This window comes from Geotrypetes seraphini, chromosome 4 (assembly GCF_902459505.1).
Source record: "Geotrypetes seraphini chromosome 4, aGeoSer1.1, whole genome shotgun sequence".
Lineage (NCBI taxonomy): Eukaryota > Metazoa > Chordata > Amphibia > Gymnophiona > Dermophiidae > Geotrypetes > Geotrypetes seraphini.
In genome coordinates this window covers 192,519,471-192,536,925 of record NC_047087.1, presented here as the reverse complement: position 1 = coordinate 192,536,925, position 17,455 = coordinate 192,519,471, and the positions used below count along the sequence as shown (strand labels likewise).

Here is a 17,455-nt window from a genome sequence, read left to right as displayed (position 1 = left end):
TAGGTGAGACACTAATTGCATGGGTTAATGATTGGCTGAGTGGTAGACTTCAGAGGGTGGTGGTCAACGGCACCCTTTCTGAGACATCGGATGTGACCAGCGGAGTGCCACAGGGCTCAGTCCTGGGTCCATTCCTCTTTAACATATTCATAAGGGACTTGACCCAAGGGCTTCAGGGTAAAGTAACACTATTCGCTGATGACGCCAAAATATGTAATATAGTAAGTGAAAGCAATCGGCAGGATAGTATGACGCAGGATCTGCTTACGTTGGAAAACTGGTCCTCGACATGGCAGCTGGGCTTCAACGCTAAGAAATGTAAGGTCATGCATCTCGGCAGCGGAAATCCATGCAAAACTTACACCTTAAATGGAGATACATTAGCTAGGACTTCAGAAGAACGAGACTTGGGAGTAATCATCAGTGCAGACATGAAGGCTGCCAGACAAGTAGAGAAGGCCTCATCCAAGGCGAGGCAAATGATGGGATGTATCAGTAGAAGCTTCATCAGCCGCAAACCTAAAGTCATAATGCCACTATACAGAACCATGGTCAGACCTCATCTGGAATACTGTGTGCAATTCTGGAGGCCGCATTACCATAAAGACGTGCTTAGAGTTGAGTCGGTTCAACGGATGGCCACTAGGATGATCTCCGGGCTTAAAGGTCTCCCGTACGAAGAAAGACTAAACAAATTGCAGCTCTATAGTCTAGAGGAACGCAGGGAAAGGGGGGACATGATTGAGACATTTAAATACATCACAGGACGTGTCGAGGTGGAAGACGACATCTTCTTTCCCAAAGGACCCTCGGTCACAAGGGGGCATCCGCTCAAACTCAGAGGAGGAAAATTTAATGGTGACACCAGGAAGTATTTCTTCACAGAAAGGGTGGTAGATCACTGGAACAAGCTTCCAATGCAGGTGATCAAGGCCACCAGCGTGCTTCACTTTAAGAATAAATGGGACATACACGTAGGATCCCTACGAGGGTAGAGTTAAGGAACTAGGTCATTAGTACTCAGACTTAATGGGGTGGGTCAGAAGAGTGGGCAGACTTGATGGGCTATAGCCCTTTTCTGCCGTCAAATTTCTATGTTTCTACCAAACGTTCATTACATAAAGCTATAAAAGTAGCAAAAACTAAGTACAATTTTTGTAAAAAGGTTTTTAATCATTTGTAGCACTTATAATAGCACTGCAACAGCACTTTACTAAAATGAAATGAAGGTTTTTTTTAATTAAAAAAAGTCTCAAAAAAACTGAAGAAAATAAAAACAAAATAAAAAATAAGTCTGATGAGGATGAATATGCCAACAAATACATCAGCCATGAATTGTTAGGCTGGTGGCAGGCAAATACTGAAGACTTATATAAAAACTTTATAGATACTAAGTGTGTTGAAAGTTTATAGTGTTTGCCTTGTTCTTAGAGATTTAACTTCACTGGCAACTGATAGAATTAATAGGCATCATGGATATACTATTAACCGTAATGGGGACATAAGTTGCCAATCTAAAATAAGCCAGTCCGGAAGATGCTCCTTGAGTTCAGGAAGGACCCAATACATACCCTGATGCATAATGAAAGCTTGATGATATCTATGAAAGCTTGATGATATCTATAAAAATTTGGAAATTTCACCCCACCCCACCCCCCACCCCCGAATATGGTTTTTGCAAAGATACTAAAGCTATTCTAGCAGATTTACCCAGCCAAATAAACTTTGTAAGATCCCATTCAATTTTTTATGAAAGGACCCTTGAAAATAAACCGGCAACATACTCATTTGTTAGCAAACTACAGGCAAAATCATCATTTTAATGGTTTAGACTCCCCCACCAAGAAAGATGTAATGGGTTCCAATGCTCACACATTTCTTTGACTTTCAGCAATAAAGATTTTTCATTTACAGTCATTGTGTCTTCCAATGTTCTCTGAATCATGATATCCAAACACAAATATTTTATAACCTCTTCCTTTCAAAGGAATGGGAATGGATCAAATAAGCCTTTTACACAATGCACATTTAATGGAAGAACCTCCGATTTGCTCCAATTTATTTTGTAACCAGAAAATTTGCCAAATCGATCAATCAATTCCAGTAAATATAGGATGGTAGATTCAGGATTTTTCAAATGAAGCAAAATATCATCTGCATAAGCCGAAACCTTATAATCTCGAACTGTATATAGAATTCCCTGTATCTCTTATCTGCTGAATGACCAACAACCAGGGTTCCAAAACAATATAAAAAAAGCAAAGGAGATAAGGGACATCCTTGTCTAACTCCCCTCTTCAGACAAAAACGCTCTGAGAATGTATTATTAATATATAATCTGGCAGAAGGGGAACTATTCAAGGTTTGAATCATTTGTATAAATCCGGCTCCTATACTAAACCAATCAATTGCTTGATACATGAAAGTCCATTCTACACGATCAAAGGCCTTCTCTGCCTCCAAAGAAAAAGAGAAAGCCAGATTGTCCATTGTTTTTGCTAAATTTAGCATATGAAATGCCAATCTGGTGTTATTTGAAGAATGTCTTTGGGCAACGAAACCCGTTTGGTGCATACCAATCATATACGAGAGACCCTTGGCTAATCTTAGAGCCAGTAACTTAGGCCTGTAGTTTGAAATCAACATGGGATCTTTATTTGGCTTCAGCAAAACAATAGTTAAAGATTCCGCCATAGTACCTGATATACAACCTTTTGTTAGTTGTGATTGATATAAATTTAGAAGATGAGGTAAAAGTATAATTTGAAATGATTTGAAAAACTCCACTGTGAATCCATCACTACCCGGAGCGGATCCAACTCTGAGGGACTTCAGTGCTATCTGGAGCTCCTTAAGTGATATAGGCACTTCAAGATTTTCTTTTAAGAACATAAGAAGTTGCCTCCGCTGAGTCAGACCAGAGGTTCATCTCGCCCAGCGGTCCGCTTCCGCGGCGGCCCATCAAGCCTATTGCCTGAGCAGTAGTCCCTGACTATTTCTATAACCTACCTCTACTCCTATCCCTATAACCTACCTCTACTTCTATCTGTACCCCTCAATCCCTTGGGAATTTTTGGCCCCTGAATTAATTTAAAAAATTCTAATCCCTCAATTTCTTTATTTGAATAAGGCTCAGAAGAATACAGTGGTACCTTGGATTACGAGCATAATCCGTTCCAGGAGCATGCTCGTAATCCAAAATGCTCGTTTATCAAAGCGAGTTTCCCCATACAAAATAATGGAAACTCGCTTTGATATGTTTCCCCCCTCCCGATAACTGGCATTGCTCCCCCCACTCGTGCCAACCGCCCCCCCCCCCCCGCGCAAACCGGCCTCCTCGCCCGAACAACTTAAACTAACCTCCCCTGTCTAGCGCAGGCACAGATTGTGTGCCTAGAAGATCTTCCGGCTTTGCCTGCCTGCCTTGAGCATGAATCTGCGCATGCTCAGGGACTTCTAATTCTCCCTCTTGCCGAACTGCCCCGCTTATTCGGTCGTTGCAGGGACTGGCTGGCCAAGGGCCTGGATGCTCTGGGATAGATAATTGGATTTTTTGACTTTATTATTGGGACAGGGCACTTGCTCCTTCATAGTAGGGGAAGATTTAAATTGGGTAGCAGATCTGGCAGTGGACAAGTCTGCATCTTGCCCAGCTGATTCTATTGATGTCACGAAGAGTATTCCCATGCTATGCGACACGCTTCATTTGTTAGATGTTTGGAGGATATTGCACCCCTTAGAATGGGACTATACTCATTGTTCTAGGGCCCAGGATACACATTCCCGCATAGATTACATACTCTGTTCAGATACTCTCTTTGTGAAAGTTCATGAGGCTGTCATTGGGCCTACTGAAATCTCAGACCATGCTATGCTTTGGGTCACACTAACTTTCCAATCTGAGTCTGCTATCACACCTCAATGGTGCTTCTCTTTAGATTTAAACAAGGATGGTAAATTCAAGGAATATGTTCAGAATTGTTAGCAAAACATCAACTTCATAATGCCCAACATAGAAATGATCTCGTTCTATTCTGGGAAACCGCAAAAATGGTTTTACAAGGGGATATTATCTCATACTCTAGTCATAAAAAGGAAATGTGGGATAAGGCCATTTTGAGACTAGAAAAACAACTTGGTGAGCTTCGATGGAGTCATAGCCGTAAGCTTAGTGCAGACCTCAAAGCTCAATTGTTAGCCACTTCAATTAAATGAGCTTCTTCATCAGAGGGTAGTGAAATCGGTGAAGTATTATGTTCAAATGTATTTTATAGAGCACAACAAAACCAACAATCAAGAAACAAACCATGTAAAGGCACGCTCAAAATTTTGATAACAAAATCCAGTAATATAGAACAAAGTTACTCAAAAAACCCCACCCAACACAAACCTCCCCAAAATAAAATTATTAACCCCCCCCCCCCCAGGGTCCTCCTTCCAAATACAACCTATCCAAAAGTAGACAAAGATCAGGGAAATCAGGCATAAGAAATAGAAACAAAATACAGAAATTCAACAGTTCAGCAAACGGCTTCTTGCCAGTGGGGTCATCATTGTCCAAAATGGTTCCCAAGTGCGCTGAAAGACCCAGCCTGGTGGAGAAGAAAGGTCCAACGCATCCCTTCGCTCCCACATCAAGAGAGTAATCATCCGACATCACCAAAGAGAGTAATTGGGAGCAGTATCTTCAAGCCACTGTAATAAAATACATTTCAGGGCCACCAGGACAGTCCATTTGAGGAAAGCTGCAGCTCCCCGCACATGGGGGAAATAGTGTGGAATAGATCCAAACAATAGCAAAGGGGAGCGGCGAACAGTAATTTTCCAAATGCGCTCCACAAAAACAAAGACAACATTCCAAAACGCCTGAACATTAGGGCAAGTCCAAAACATGTATCCCAAGCCCGCTCAGAAGCACGGCATCGGGGACAAGCAGCAGTTTCACGAAGGCAGGATAAATAAGCCCTCTTTGGAGAGATATACAAACGAAAGATTAATTTATAGTGTTGTTCCCAAAAAGTGGTATATTTTCTGAAGGCGGACAACCTATGTACAGCCTGCAATGGTGTATCATCTGGCAAATCTACAGCTAAATCATGAGCCCAGGCCTCCCGTAAGGCAGAGTGATTAAACAAGGGGGACTCATCCTTCAAGTGGCGATGATGGAATTTAAGGGGGACTGGATGTTGAGAACCAATAGTGAATGCCGTGGAAAGCAACTCATGACAAGAGGCATTCAAAGATCTAGAGCACAGGTGTCGAAGTCGGTCCTCGAGGGCCGCAATCCAGTCGGGTTTTCAGAATTTCCCCAATGAATATGCATTGAAAGCAGTGCATGCACATAGATCTCATGCATATTCATTAGGGAAATCTTGAAAACCCGACTGGATTGCGGCCCTCGAGGACCGACTTCGACACCCCTGATCTAGAGGGTAAAGAAGAAATGTAATGGTGAAGTTGCATATAAGCAAAATAATCAATGGGGGGGGGGGAGACCAAACTTCTCTTGCAATTGTACAAAGGGTTTCAAGTTGCCATCATCATCAACCACTTGAAATACATAATGAATGCCCCTGGTTTCCCACCGAACAAAACTCGGCTATATAAATATGGTAATAAAGCGGGAGCACTCTTGGCCCATTTAATTAGGGGTCAAAATAAGTCTTATCGGATTGCCCAGATACGTTCTCCCGCTGGCATCTCCATCACCAGGACATGGATATTTGCAAGTTATTTCAGGACTATTATACTAGTCTTTATGCACCAGACTGGTCCTCTGGGTTGTCTAGTGATACTTCTTTATCGAGTTTGGAATTGCCCAGTTTGAGTCTGGAAGCCAGTCGTTTGCTTAATCTACCTTTTACAAAAGCAGAGTTAATGTTGGTTATTAAAAGGAGTCTGCTATGTAAGGCTTCTGGATTGGATGGCTATCCAGTGGAATTTTATAAACTTATGCTGTCAGTGTTACACCCACTGGTGACTCTATTCAATCATTGTATTGGGGAGTAAACTTTACTGTTGTTGCTCAGACAGGCCCAAATTGTGGTTTTCCCAAAGCCGAGCAGGGTTCCCACTAAAGTGGAGTCTTATAGGCCTATCTCCCTCCTATGCTGCGAAGCTAAATTATTGACTAAAATGTTGACAAAACATCTGCCTACTCTGATAACCAGCCCTCAAGTTGGTATTATTCAGGGTCGTACAGTGGTTAAGAATATTTGTCTGATCTTGTCATTATTGGAATGGGCTCATTTTCAGAAACTGCCTTCTCTGCTGATCAGTTCTAATGCGGTGAAGGCGTTTGACCGGGTTTGGTGGGATTTTTTTGTTTGGCGTGTTAGATAAGTATGGGGTGCATGGCTTTTCCAAGATGCTATTCAGACGCTTCATACTGATCCTTGGGCTCGGTTAGGGGGTCAATGGTGTTCAGTCTGAGTTTTTTCTCTATTGGTTAGGGTACCAAACAGGGTTGCCCCCTGTCACTTCTCTTTGCTCTTACCCTGGATCCTCTAATTCGGTAGGTTCTTCCTAACCCAGACATCATTGGTGTGACTGTTGGGAATAATTTCTTTAAAATTGCTGCTTTTGAGGATGATATATTGGTCCATCTAACTCAGCTGTGCTTGTCTTTGCCCACTCTACTGGAGAGTTTCGCAGAGTATGGAGATTGTTTGGGATTTTGATTAAATATGGACAAATCAGAGGCCTTGGCCACAGAAGCTGAGTTGCCTCGACATTGGGGTCCAGATTTTCCTCTGCATTGGGTGGACAGACATTTCAGGTATCTTGGGATACATTTACTTTTGAATCCTAGATCTTTGTATCAAGTTAATCTACCTACTTTAATTCAGGCTACCAAACAGCCATTGACTAAATGGCAGACTTTGCCTTTATCGTTGGGGGGACATATTGCTCTCTTTAGGATGGTGTTACTCCCTAAATGGCTATATACCTTTCAGCTCCTCCTGTTGTGGTTATCCGCTAAAGATTGGCACACTTAGCGGGGTTGTTGATCAAATTTTGTTGGGAGGGGAAAAAGCCTAAACTTAAATTTGATAACCTGTTGGGCCCTGGTGACAGGGGGGGGCTTGTGACTCCCTAAGCTCCACTTATATGTATGGGCTTGTTCCCTACGACATCTCTGAGATTGGATTTTCGGTAATGGGACTTTTACCCCCCTGCTTTATGAACGGGCATTATTTCAGCACACCATTTTTTTTATATCTATTTCATACGCCTCAAAGTCAACTGCCTACTCTGGCTCGTCGAAGTTCCCTCTTAAGTTATATGCAGCTGGCCTGGGCCCACCTGATGAAAGCTATGCGGTTTAATGCTGAGGTAACGGATCTTTTGCCTATACAAAGTAATGGTGACTTTGAGCCTAGTATGACCTCTGCTGTTTTTTGCAGTTGGGGATGTGCAGGGCGTTTGTTACATTACGCAATTGTTAGATGCTAGTGATGCTGTCCAGCCGTTCCACTACTGCTTTGGTAAAGTGGCTTCCTGTGGGGTTTTTGGGAAGGGCTACCGTCTTTTGTTTCAAAATGCATGTATGGTGGGGCATAAGTGTATTATGCAATCCTGGATACATGATACTCCCCCAAATTTTTGGCATTGGAGGAATCAACTCCATCGCCTGTTGCATCTGGAGACTTGGGATGTCTGTACACCCTCTAAACATCAACAACTCTTTTTGCAGCTCTGGGAGCCTTACTTTGATTCACTGCCACATAGAGCACAGAGTCTAATTTTGAATGACTTACATTGAGGAGCTGAATTTCCTTCTGTCTTTGGGTCATCTTCCACCGTGGGGTATTATCTTTGTTGTTGGGGGGGTTTTCTTTTGTACTGGAGGGAGGGGATTGTGGTGGGAGTTGCTACCTGTGAAATTATGGGTTCTTGATTATATGCTGTTTGATGGACTACTGTTGTGCTACAGATTCTGTTTATGGAATGGAGTCATCAGAATATGGACTCTGCTAGTTATGTTTGGAATATCTGTTGTTGAGCACTGTCGTTATGTCTTATATTAGTTTTGTTCCATCAATAAAAATTGATTTGAACATAATATCCTTGCCCTTCCCATTTCTCGTACTCTGAGATGGGCCAAACCCCAGCCCTGGCTGACCCCCGACATCCTTTACCTGCACTCTTGTGCTCATGCTGCTGAATGACTTTGGTTTAAGTCCTGCATCCATGCCAACTTCATACAATTCAAATTTATGCTGTGTTCCACCTGAACAAAGAAGGGGATCTCGCCCCTTGCATGGAAGCAATATAGATTTGGACTTAGGCAACTGCTTGTAGCATACAGAGCAGTTTACTTAGTGAGTAAACAGAATATCTTGGAAGACAAATTCAGCAGACTCCTTCAGCTCCTCTCTGCAAATTCGTCTTACGTCAGCTTTTCTCCTGACATAGTTTTCTTTACTTCCCCCCAGAGCAACCACCTTCCAAGATTCTGCTCCATACTCTATACCAGTATTTTTCAATCTTTTTATACCCGTGGACCGGCAGAAATAAAATAATTATTTTGTGGACTGGCAAACTACTACGACTTCGAAAATTTTAAAACCCTGTTTCCGCCCCATCTCCGCGAGCTCGGTCATATCAGTAACTATAGAAAAATAGACAAATATAGTGCAAAATATAGACAGCAGATATAAATTCAGACACATTTTGATCACTAAATTGAAAATAAAATCATTTTTCCTATATTTACTGTCTGGTGATTTCATGAGTCTCTGGTTGCATTTCCTTCTGACTGCATCCTTTCTTTCATTTCTTTCTTTCTGCACTCAGGCCCAAGAATTGTCCCTTTCTATTCCCTCCCTCTATCCTTCCTATGTCCTTAGTGCCCCAGTGCCTCCTTCCCATGTCCTTAGTGCCCCTTCCTTTCTTTAGTGCCCCCAGTGCCTCCTTCCTATGTCCCTCTCACTGCCTTCCACACTTTGTCTCACCCCCACCCCCGAAGCCAGCCTGCCTGCCTGTCTACCTCTCTCCCTGGCCAAAGCCAGCCTACTTGCCTGCCTACCTCCTTCCCTCCCTGCTGCGCAAAAAAAAAAAAAAAAGCCTCCCTCCTTCCTTTTCCCCGGTCGCCTGCTCTTACCACCCTGCTGCTGCTGTTAAAGCCGACAGGAAGTCTTCTTTCCGACGTCAATTCTGATGTTGGAGAGGACGTTCTGGGTCTGAAAACGGTCACCTTAATCTTGCTGGCCCTGTGCGGACTGGCAGCAATTTCCTACGGACCGGCGGTTGAAGAACAGTGCTCTATACCCCCAATAGTGTTGGATGCTTACATATTTCCTCCAATATTTCTCATTAGGAAAACTACTCTAACTTCACCCAAGATGGAGGCACCATGATACTCATGGTACTGTTTTGGCCACGCCAAGTTGGTTTCTGCTTCTCCTAGTGCTCTCAGCCAAGAAACTGTACATGTTGCAGCTGTTCCCAGCACTACTAATGCAGCATGAGGGATCTCTCCTTCCAACCCCTGCTCCTTATCACTAACAGCATGGTTTATTTCACTAAGCAAGTAAATTCTTCCTCCCTCTTGGCTGCAGTATCTGCAGTCATTGAAGCATCTAGCATACCTCTTAGCACTGTTATTGCTTCAAATGGACAAGGTTTTTTTTTTTTCTTGGTATACTTTGCATTCTCTGGAACCTGTTACCTGTCCACTGCCATTCATACTGGATTATCTTTTGAGTACATCTCAGTGTTATATCATTATCATTTGTCTCCCTTGGACAAAAAAAAAAAAAAAGCTGTGTTTACTCTTTGGTAGACAGTTTCATGAAAGATCTATTCCTCATGAAACCATCTAAGAAGCCTCCCACCTGTTGCTTGGGATCTTAACATTGTACTATCTGTTGAATGAAATCTCCCTTTGAGCTGCTTACTTCTTAATCTCTCAAACTTCTCACTTAGAAGTCATTTTCCTTATAGCCCTCACCCCTGCACATGAGTGAACTTCCCTATACAAGATTCTACCACGACCGAGTAGTGCTCCAAACAGCCAAAATTTCTACCTAAAGTCATCTCAGAATTCCACATAGTTCCACCTATTTTCTTTCCAAAACTGCATATGCATTCGGGAGCGGCAGCTCTTCACACCTTGGACTGCAAACTTACTCTGGCATGCTATCGGGACTGGACTAAACCTGAGAAGATCCTCACAGCTTTTTGTGGCTTTTGACCCTAACAGACTCAGAGTTCCTCTTATCAAGAGAACCATGTCCACTTAGCTAGTAGCTTATATCTCCTTTGCATATACTCAGGCTGAGCTGACACTCCAGAGCCATATAACAGCCCACAATGTCTGAGTAATGGCTACTTTGTAAATGTCCTCAATAGATACAGAGTGGAAATGAGCCATCAAAGTGGCTACTTGGTCCTCAATCCATACCTTTACTGTTTGGAACGTAACTCCAGCAGAATCAGTCAATTTGGTCAAACAGTTCTGCAAAATCTGTTTACTTTGAGTGCCAACTTTCCCTCCAACTCTCTTCTGTTTCACTTAGCAAAGGATAATGGATCTCTCCCTCTATATATCTATCTATCTATATATATATAGATCCATTATCCTTTGCTAGAGTCATGATCCTAGTATGTGAGGAGAATATACCTGCTTGTTCTCAGAGAAAGCAAGGTGTTCTCTGAGTACAGCACACAGACATGGTAGAGATGACTACGAGGTGCAATCAAAATCTTTAATTGGGTAATTTTAGAAAGATTTAACCTGGCCATGTTTCAGCCTCCTGGCCTGCATCAGGAATGTGAAATCTGATGATATAACTCAAAGGTTTCAGAAAACTCACAGGTGCAAGCTGAACCTTCAATAAGAGAGGAAAAACCACAAAATATACTGTCTCTTCAAAAAATACCAAATTCAAAGTATACTTAAAAGTGCAACAAAGTAAAATCCTCTATATTAAAATTGTAGGGTTAATACTAGTATGAGCTGCAAGAAGAAATTAAATTAAACTCCACGATTGAAATGGACACGAATGGAGTCAAGGACAGTAATAGCAGATCAATTCTAAACTGTGGTCAAAACCCAAACTGGAAACAATCCAAATCATCATTCTTTTCAACAAAATCCTATAATTATTGAAAAGCAATCTTTTCAAGCACTCATTTATATTAGTAATCATTTTAAGATTGATACTGTACAATATGTGGCAACAGGTCAGTCAGCTTTTTCAGTGGATGTAGAGCGTGGTGATGGCTTGGACTGCACAGAGGGAGTGCCTATGCTATGCAGATCACAGGTAATTCTTCATTGCGCAGAATTCCACCAGGAGTAATATACCGTACTGCCCCCAAATTCACGGGGATTCTGTTCCAGGAACACCCATGAATTAACCCCCCCCCCCCCCCCCCCCCCCGACAAATGCAGTTTAAGGGGCTGATCAAAGGCTGGAGAGGGTAGCTGGGGCGCTGGCAGGTGCTGAAAATAATTTGGGTATTTTCCAACTGCCTCTTCCTGGTACTAAAGTCAGGCTACACCAATCAAGAGCTTCTTTGACACACCAGATAGTATGTCAAAGCAGCTCCTAATTGGTGTAACCATGACTTTAGTACCAGGAAGTGGCGGACGGAAAATACCATGAGTCCGTAAACTGCAAATTCACAGGGGTTTATTGTATTCCACAATGGTTCTAACAAAATGTCAATAATCCAATAACTGCACAAGTGAATTGACTAAATAAAAAATATCAACAAATAAACAGCATGGACAGCCAGGTAGTAGTTCAAAATAGTTTTCCCTTTTTTGGGATGTAGCTATACTTGGGATATACAAGGTAAAGATCTCCCTGGCATTTTAACATTACCTTAGTAGCTGCTTGAAGTTTCTCCTAAAGTCATGCAGCTGGATCTTCTCAGGAGTCTGCTCACAGGCACTTTCTCTTTCACAGCTACAATCCTGGGGTGAATTTCCCTTATTTGAAAATAATGATCAAACCCATGCGCTAAGATGGAGCCAGCTACACCAACTAGGCAAGCAAAAAGTGGTCTGTCACATGAAAGAAATCAACCAGACAATACCGACAACATTTAAAATCAGAACGCTGTAAGTTTTAAAGTGTGTATCAATGTCAGCAAACCCACACAGCTTAACATGAAGAGTAATCTGCCGACCATTAGCATCTGATGGTGCTATTCTTTCCATTGTAATAACTGTGCAGCCAAAAAGTCTCCCAAATAGCATATTGGCAGAGTAGTCGGTTATTTTCTGCCTCGGTTCTTGTCAAAGAAAAGGTTAGGAAGACATAGATAATGCTAATTAAAGGGCTGAGACAATGCAAAAAGCCTGCAAAGCAGAACAATGCCTTCAAACAAGTTAAGAGAATCTCCTGAGGGTGTGCCACTTTTGCTTGATGCAATTTAGCTGAGCAGGCAGAAGGTGTAACTTCTGCTTGCTCAACAAATCAAATTCAGAGTAGTGCCATCAGAGCCTTCAGGGGACTGGGTGAATCCCCAATCCAGCCATGCTTTTTGTGTGTGTGTGTTTACTTATTGCTGTTGCAGTTTGGCAGGGATTCAGTGAAGGCCCTGACTGCATGCCACTGCATATGTTACAAAGATCTAAATATTTGATGGGTTGGTAGTTTTCAGGCTTGTCTTGGTCAAGGGAGCTCTTTTTTTTTTTTTTGGGGGGGGGGGGAGGAGGGCACCTCATAGTCCATTTTCGTGTTGCAGCTACCCTTAAAAAAAAGAGATGAATTAATTTTAGTGGCCCCTTCAACAAGGCCTCTTTGAAAGCTGTCATATCGTTGCTGGACAAAGGCAGGTTCCAAAATTGATATATTCCAATCATTAAACTAAATGTTCTTTCCTCCTCCCCCCAAAAAAAACACGACACACCCGCACACAGTCTGGTAACAAATAGACAACCAATTAGGCTGGTTATTGAAGAAGCCAGGTGAAATTAGCTATTGCTGTAGCTACACCTTATCTCTATACCATAAGGGAGCCTATAAAAGAGGGGGGGCTCTGGAAAAGCCAGGATGAGTCAGCCACACTAGCAGCAATATCTCTCTCTCCTTGCCACTACAGAGCAGGAAGAAAATGGCAGGACTGAAAGGAATCCAAACCAGCTATAGCTGGCAAGGGTCTGGGTGAGATGGGAACTCTGGTGAAGCCAGGCTGGTATCTCCAATTCTTAACTTACGAATATGGTAAGAGCAGGCATCAGTTGTCCCTCACCTCTTTCTGGGAAAAAGCATTCACTAGTAACCCCAGCATACTGCACCAAGGGCACAAGTCCATAGCCATTCTTATAACAAGCAGAGTTGGCATGTGTCCACTCCAGATCATAGAGCCGATTCCTCACTGAAGCTCTCACATTTGCTGGGACACCAACATATCTGGACAAACTATATGCTTTTCCCTCCTTTTGGAAGTATAAAAGTCTGACTGTTGTAGAAAATAACAATGTGTATTTGCTTGAAACATTGCCTCCAAAATTAATAAAAATCTAACCACCTCAAAAATTCCTGTAAATGACATGGGAAACTAAACCAAAGGAAAATGTTTGGGTTGAGCATCCCTTATAGAACATAGCTTGATATATCATGTGGGTCTGGTATAGGTATCTCCTCTGTCCTGTCCTTGACATTCAATTTTTGACAGGTTTTGAAGATGAGGTAGATGGAGGTAAATTTTCTCCATTCTTGCTATAAAGGACAGAGGCATCACACATGGCTTTTATATATTTGAGTAGTCTATGTTTTTGAATTTTTAAAAAAATGTTTCTATTTTTATGTAACTTATGTATGTTATGTTTAGATATGGTGACCTCTGAAGCAGTTCTTGCACTGAAATGTGGATCCTGTGTTGGGTCTTGGGTTCAACCTTGCTACTCTCTGGTGGACTTTGATTCAATTTACATCTTCAAATAAAGCCTTTTTATTGGAACCTTGAGTGACCTCTATTTGTGGAAGGCCTTGGCTTCATCCCGACTCTGAAATGTCTGTATTTGTCTCTCATCACAGGGATATATTCTCCTGCTCTAGTGTTTGGAGAGGTGTATTATGGGACAGGGACAGCAGAAGATGATGATTATCCCATGAGACTTTGCTGTTGGAAGGAGTATGAAAAATGATTCACTAAGAAAAAAAAAAATTAAGCAAACACACAGAGGAGCCAGAGATCATTCAATGCAACATTTATTCTGAATACTGCTTTACCATAACTCACTGCAAGAAGAAAAAGTGTGTAGGAAAGTAGTTAGAAATATTTTCATTACATGTGTTAGAAATAATATATTGTTTTCTCTCTTATGTATATTCTCTGTGGCTGTATCCCATTCTAAGCTTTTAAATAATTGCACCATAAATGAGAAAATCAATAAAACATCATCAATAACACTGATTCAAAATTACTTAGTGGCTGGATGGCACAATGTATATTTCTGAGCAGTGCTAGGTGAGAGTGTTCTGTGCCAGGGCCTTTATGTGATAGCATATGCAATTCCTTCATTTAAATAGTGTGCATAATTTTTCAATACTGCTGTAGTTTCTCATTCAATCTGTTTAAATTATATTTTCTATACTAGGAAAAGTTCCTGTCCTGTACAAGCTCAAATATACATATATACAGTGATACATCTAAAGTAAAGACATTCTCTTGCCCTGTCTCATGCGGCCAGACAGTGGAAGAGAGTCCTCCTTTTTATGAAAACAGCCAATATGAAAACATTGCAAGGCATACTACCAGCCCTAAATTCTGTTAATTATTTTGTATAAAAGCATCAGCATAAAAAATAGTATCTTATATTAATAAATAAGTTCAGTAATGACAAAATAGCAGTCAAAGATTTGCTCTTAGTTTGATAACTGGTGGAAGAAGTCTGAAAAATTTTGCAATAAAATAAAAATAAAATTCTCTTACAGAATTCAAAGGACATTGTGCAGTAAGCAATCTATTAGGCAGCTGGGAAAATCCTATATTATACAGTAGGTAAACTGTAGGCAGGTGAGCTCTGTGTTACACAGCTGGCACTGAAGCAGGATCAGCCCTGCATTAAAAAAATTGGGTCCTCTATTATACAGCCATGGCTATTATGACTGTGGGCCCTCTGTTTACAACTTGGATTAGCAAAAGGTAGTCTGTGCTACACATTTCGGAGAGCAGAGCAGTGTGCCTTCTTATACACTGCTGGGGTAAGCAGTCTTACTCTTCCTTTATAGATAGCTCTCAGGTAGTGTATTGACCTCTGCCTCCTTGCAAATCCACCTCTGAGGAGCTTCAAGCTTTGAACTTTCTTCAGAATATACTTCAGCTTCACTGTCTTCTCAAACATACATCTCAAGTGGTGTTTCAGCCTTGTTCTGTTTCACCAGGTTTACTTCAGAAAGTGCCTCAGTCTTGCTCTCTATCTATGGATACAACTCAGAAGGTATTTCAGCCTTAACATATATACCTCAGAAGAAGTTCCTGCCCCCAACTTTCCAAGGTGATATACTGTATATCAATGGTGCTACTGCCTTGTGTATTCCTGTGGACACACTGCAGATATGCTATGGCCTCTTTTTCCCTTCAGATACACAAAGGTACATGGAGCTTACTCTTTCCTTGCTAATACATCTTACAATGATGATTATTAAATACTTTGTTTTTCTTATAATGTTCCTGTGTTTTATTCTCATTAAATATATGGTTCCTAGTTAGTATTCACTGTATTAAAACTTTCATGTTTGATATCTGCAAACCATATCAAGAGACATTACAGTACCAAACAGCTATTGTAGTGTATGCTCAACTGGATTCTAAGTTTCACACAAGCAAGTATCTATTTTACAGGGTTTGGCTACCTCTTCCTTAGTCCAGATATGTGTACAAGACTTGTCACTTCTTATTAAAGTAATTAGTGTTAGGAAAATGCATATAAGAATAAAAATTAAAAATTATGCTTGATTGAAGATAAGGCTGTAGGTCCATCCAATACAGTAACACAACTGCACACATTATTTTTTTGTTTTCTATTGCATCTAGAAACCATCTGCATATCACAGCAGTTAGAGCTTATAGCTGTTTGTACACTTTGATTTGATACACTTGTCCAAGACCTTCAGAAATACAGAGGCTTCACATAATTGCCTGGAAAAGTACCAAAATTTCTTGTTCTTCTGGATGTTCCTGCCAATTAAAAGAGAGCATGTGTTAAAGGCATTCTGCACATTACCTATAATCCACCAGATTTCTCATAAGGTTATGGCAATGCAATCTACAGGAGAGCTGATTAGCATCACTTCCCCCTTTCTGTCAATTTAGTTTAGAACAGACAGAAATGGCACTGACACAGTATCAAATGAAGATGCTTCGCACTTTATCAAAGGACTGTCACTAAATTTCAAATGTCATTCTCTGGAAACATAAACCTTATAAAAATAGGTTTAGCAAATAGCACTTCTACAGTTATTACTTAAGCAACTCTCTAGAGGTGAGCCAAAGAAGAGAAAAATTAATGTCTCTCACATACTCCCAAAAATGTCACCTCCTTATCTTTGTACAAAGGGTACAAGGTGTTTGTAATACAAATGATGTTCCAAGTAGCCAGTAAGCAACATTATCAGGGATAATTTTTTCAGAGTTCCTAATTTGCTATGGAAGGGATAAGAAGTTTGTTATCTTTCTCCTCATTTCTAGAGAAAAAGATAAAACAGCTTGGTGAATATGAGAGGGGGGGGGGGTTCTACAAGTCTAGGGGAAGGAGTTTAAAACTCAGACATTTGCTCCCAATGTTGTTAAAGGATACTTCTGCGAACATAAGACTTGCCATACTAGGACAGATGAAGGTCCATCAAGCTTAGCATCCTGCTTTCAACAGTGGCCAGCAGGGGATCCAAGTACAGTGGAACCTTGATTTACGAGCATAATTTGTTACAGAAGCATGCTCGTAAACCAAATTGCTCATATATCAAAGCGAGTTTCCCCACCTCTGAGGCTACCGCACAGCTCCATCTCTCCCCCCTCCTCCCCGCCCCCCAAGGCTACCAGAACTGCTCCATCCCCCCTCCACCCTGAGGCCACCTGCGCTGCTCCATCACCCCCCCCACTCAAACCGCCATCACATCCCCCCCCCCCCCGAGAACTGCATCGCACCCCTGTGCTGAAAGTGGTGTCTGCCCACTCAAACAAGCTCCTTGCCCCATCTGCTGCGTGCTGGTGCCAGTTAAGGAAAGATCCTGCCTCTTGCCTGGGCTGGGTCTTGAGCATCTGCGCATGCTCAAGGCCTTCTGGCTCTCGTTCTCTCTGAGATCTCGGAGAGAACGAGAGCCAGAAGGCCTTGAGCATCAAGGCCCAGCCCAGGCAAGAGGCGGGATATTTCCTTAACTGGCACTGGCACGCAGCAGATGGGGTAAGGAGCTTGTTTGGATGGGCGGGCGGATGCCGCTTCCAGCATGGGGGTGCGATGCCAGTTCTCGGGGGGGGGGGGGGAGAGGGT

At 41.9% G+C, this 17,455-nt stretch overlaps 1 protein-coding gene across 21 annotated transcripts in view; it reads right to left on the bottom strand.

The window, feature by feature from the left end:
- Positions 1-14,158: 14,158 nt before the first annotated feature.
- Positions 14,159-17,455, bottom strand: part of SORBS1 (sorbin and SH3 domain containing 1) — a 510,557-nt gene continuing 507,260 nt past the window's right edge. For all 21 annotated transcript variants that reach the window (XM_033940055.1, XM_033940058.1, XM_033940056.1 and 18 more), the window contains one exon: positions 14,159-16,146. In XM_033940055.1, the coding sequence (XP_033795946.1) occupies positions 16,079-16,146 (68 nt within the window). In that variant the 3' untranslated portion in view covers positions 14,159-16,078. The remainder of the gene's footprint in view (positions 16,147-17,455) is intronic.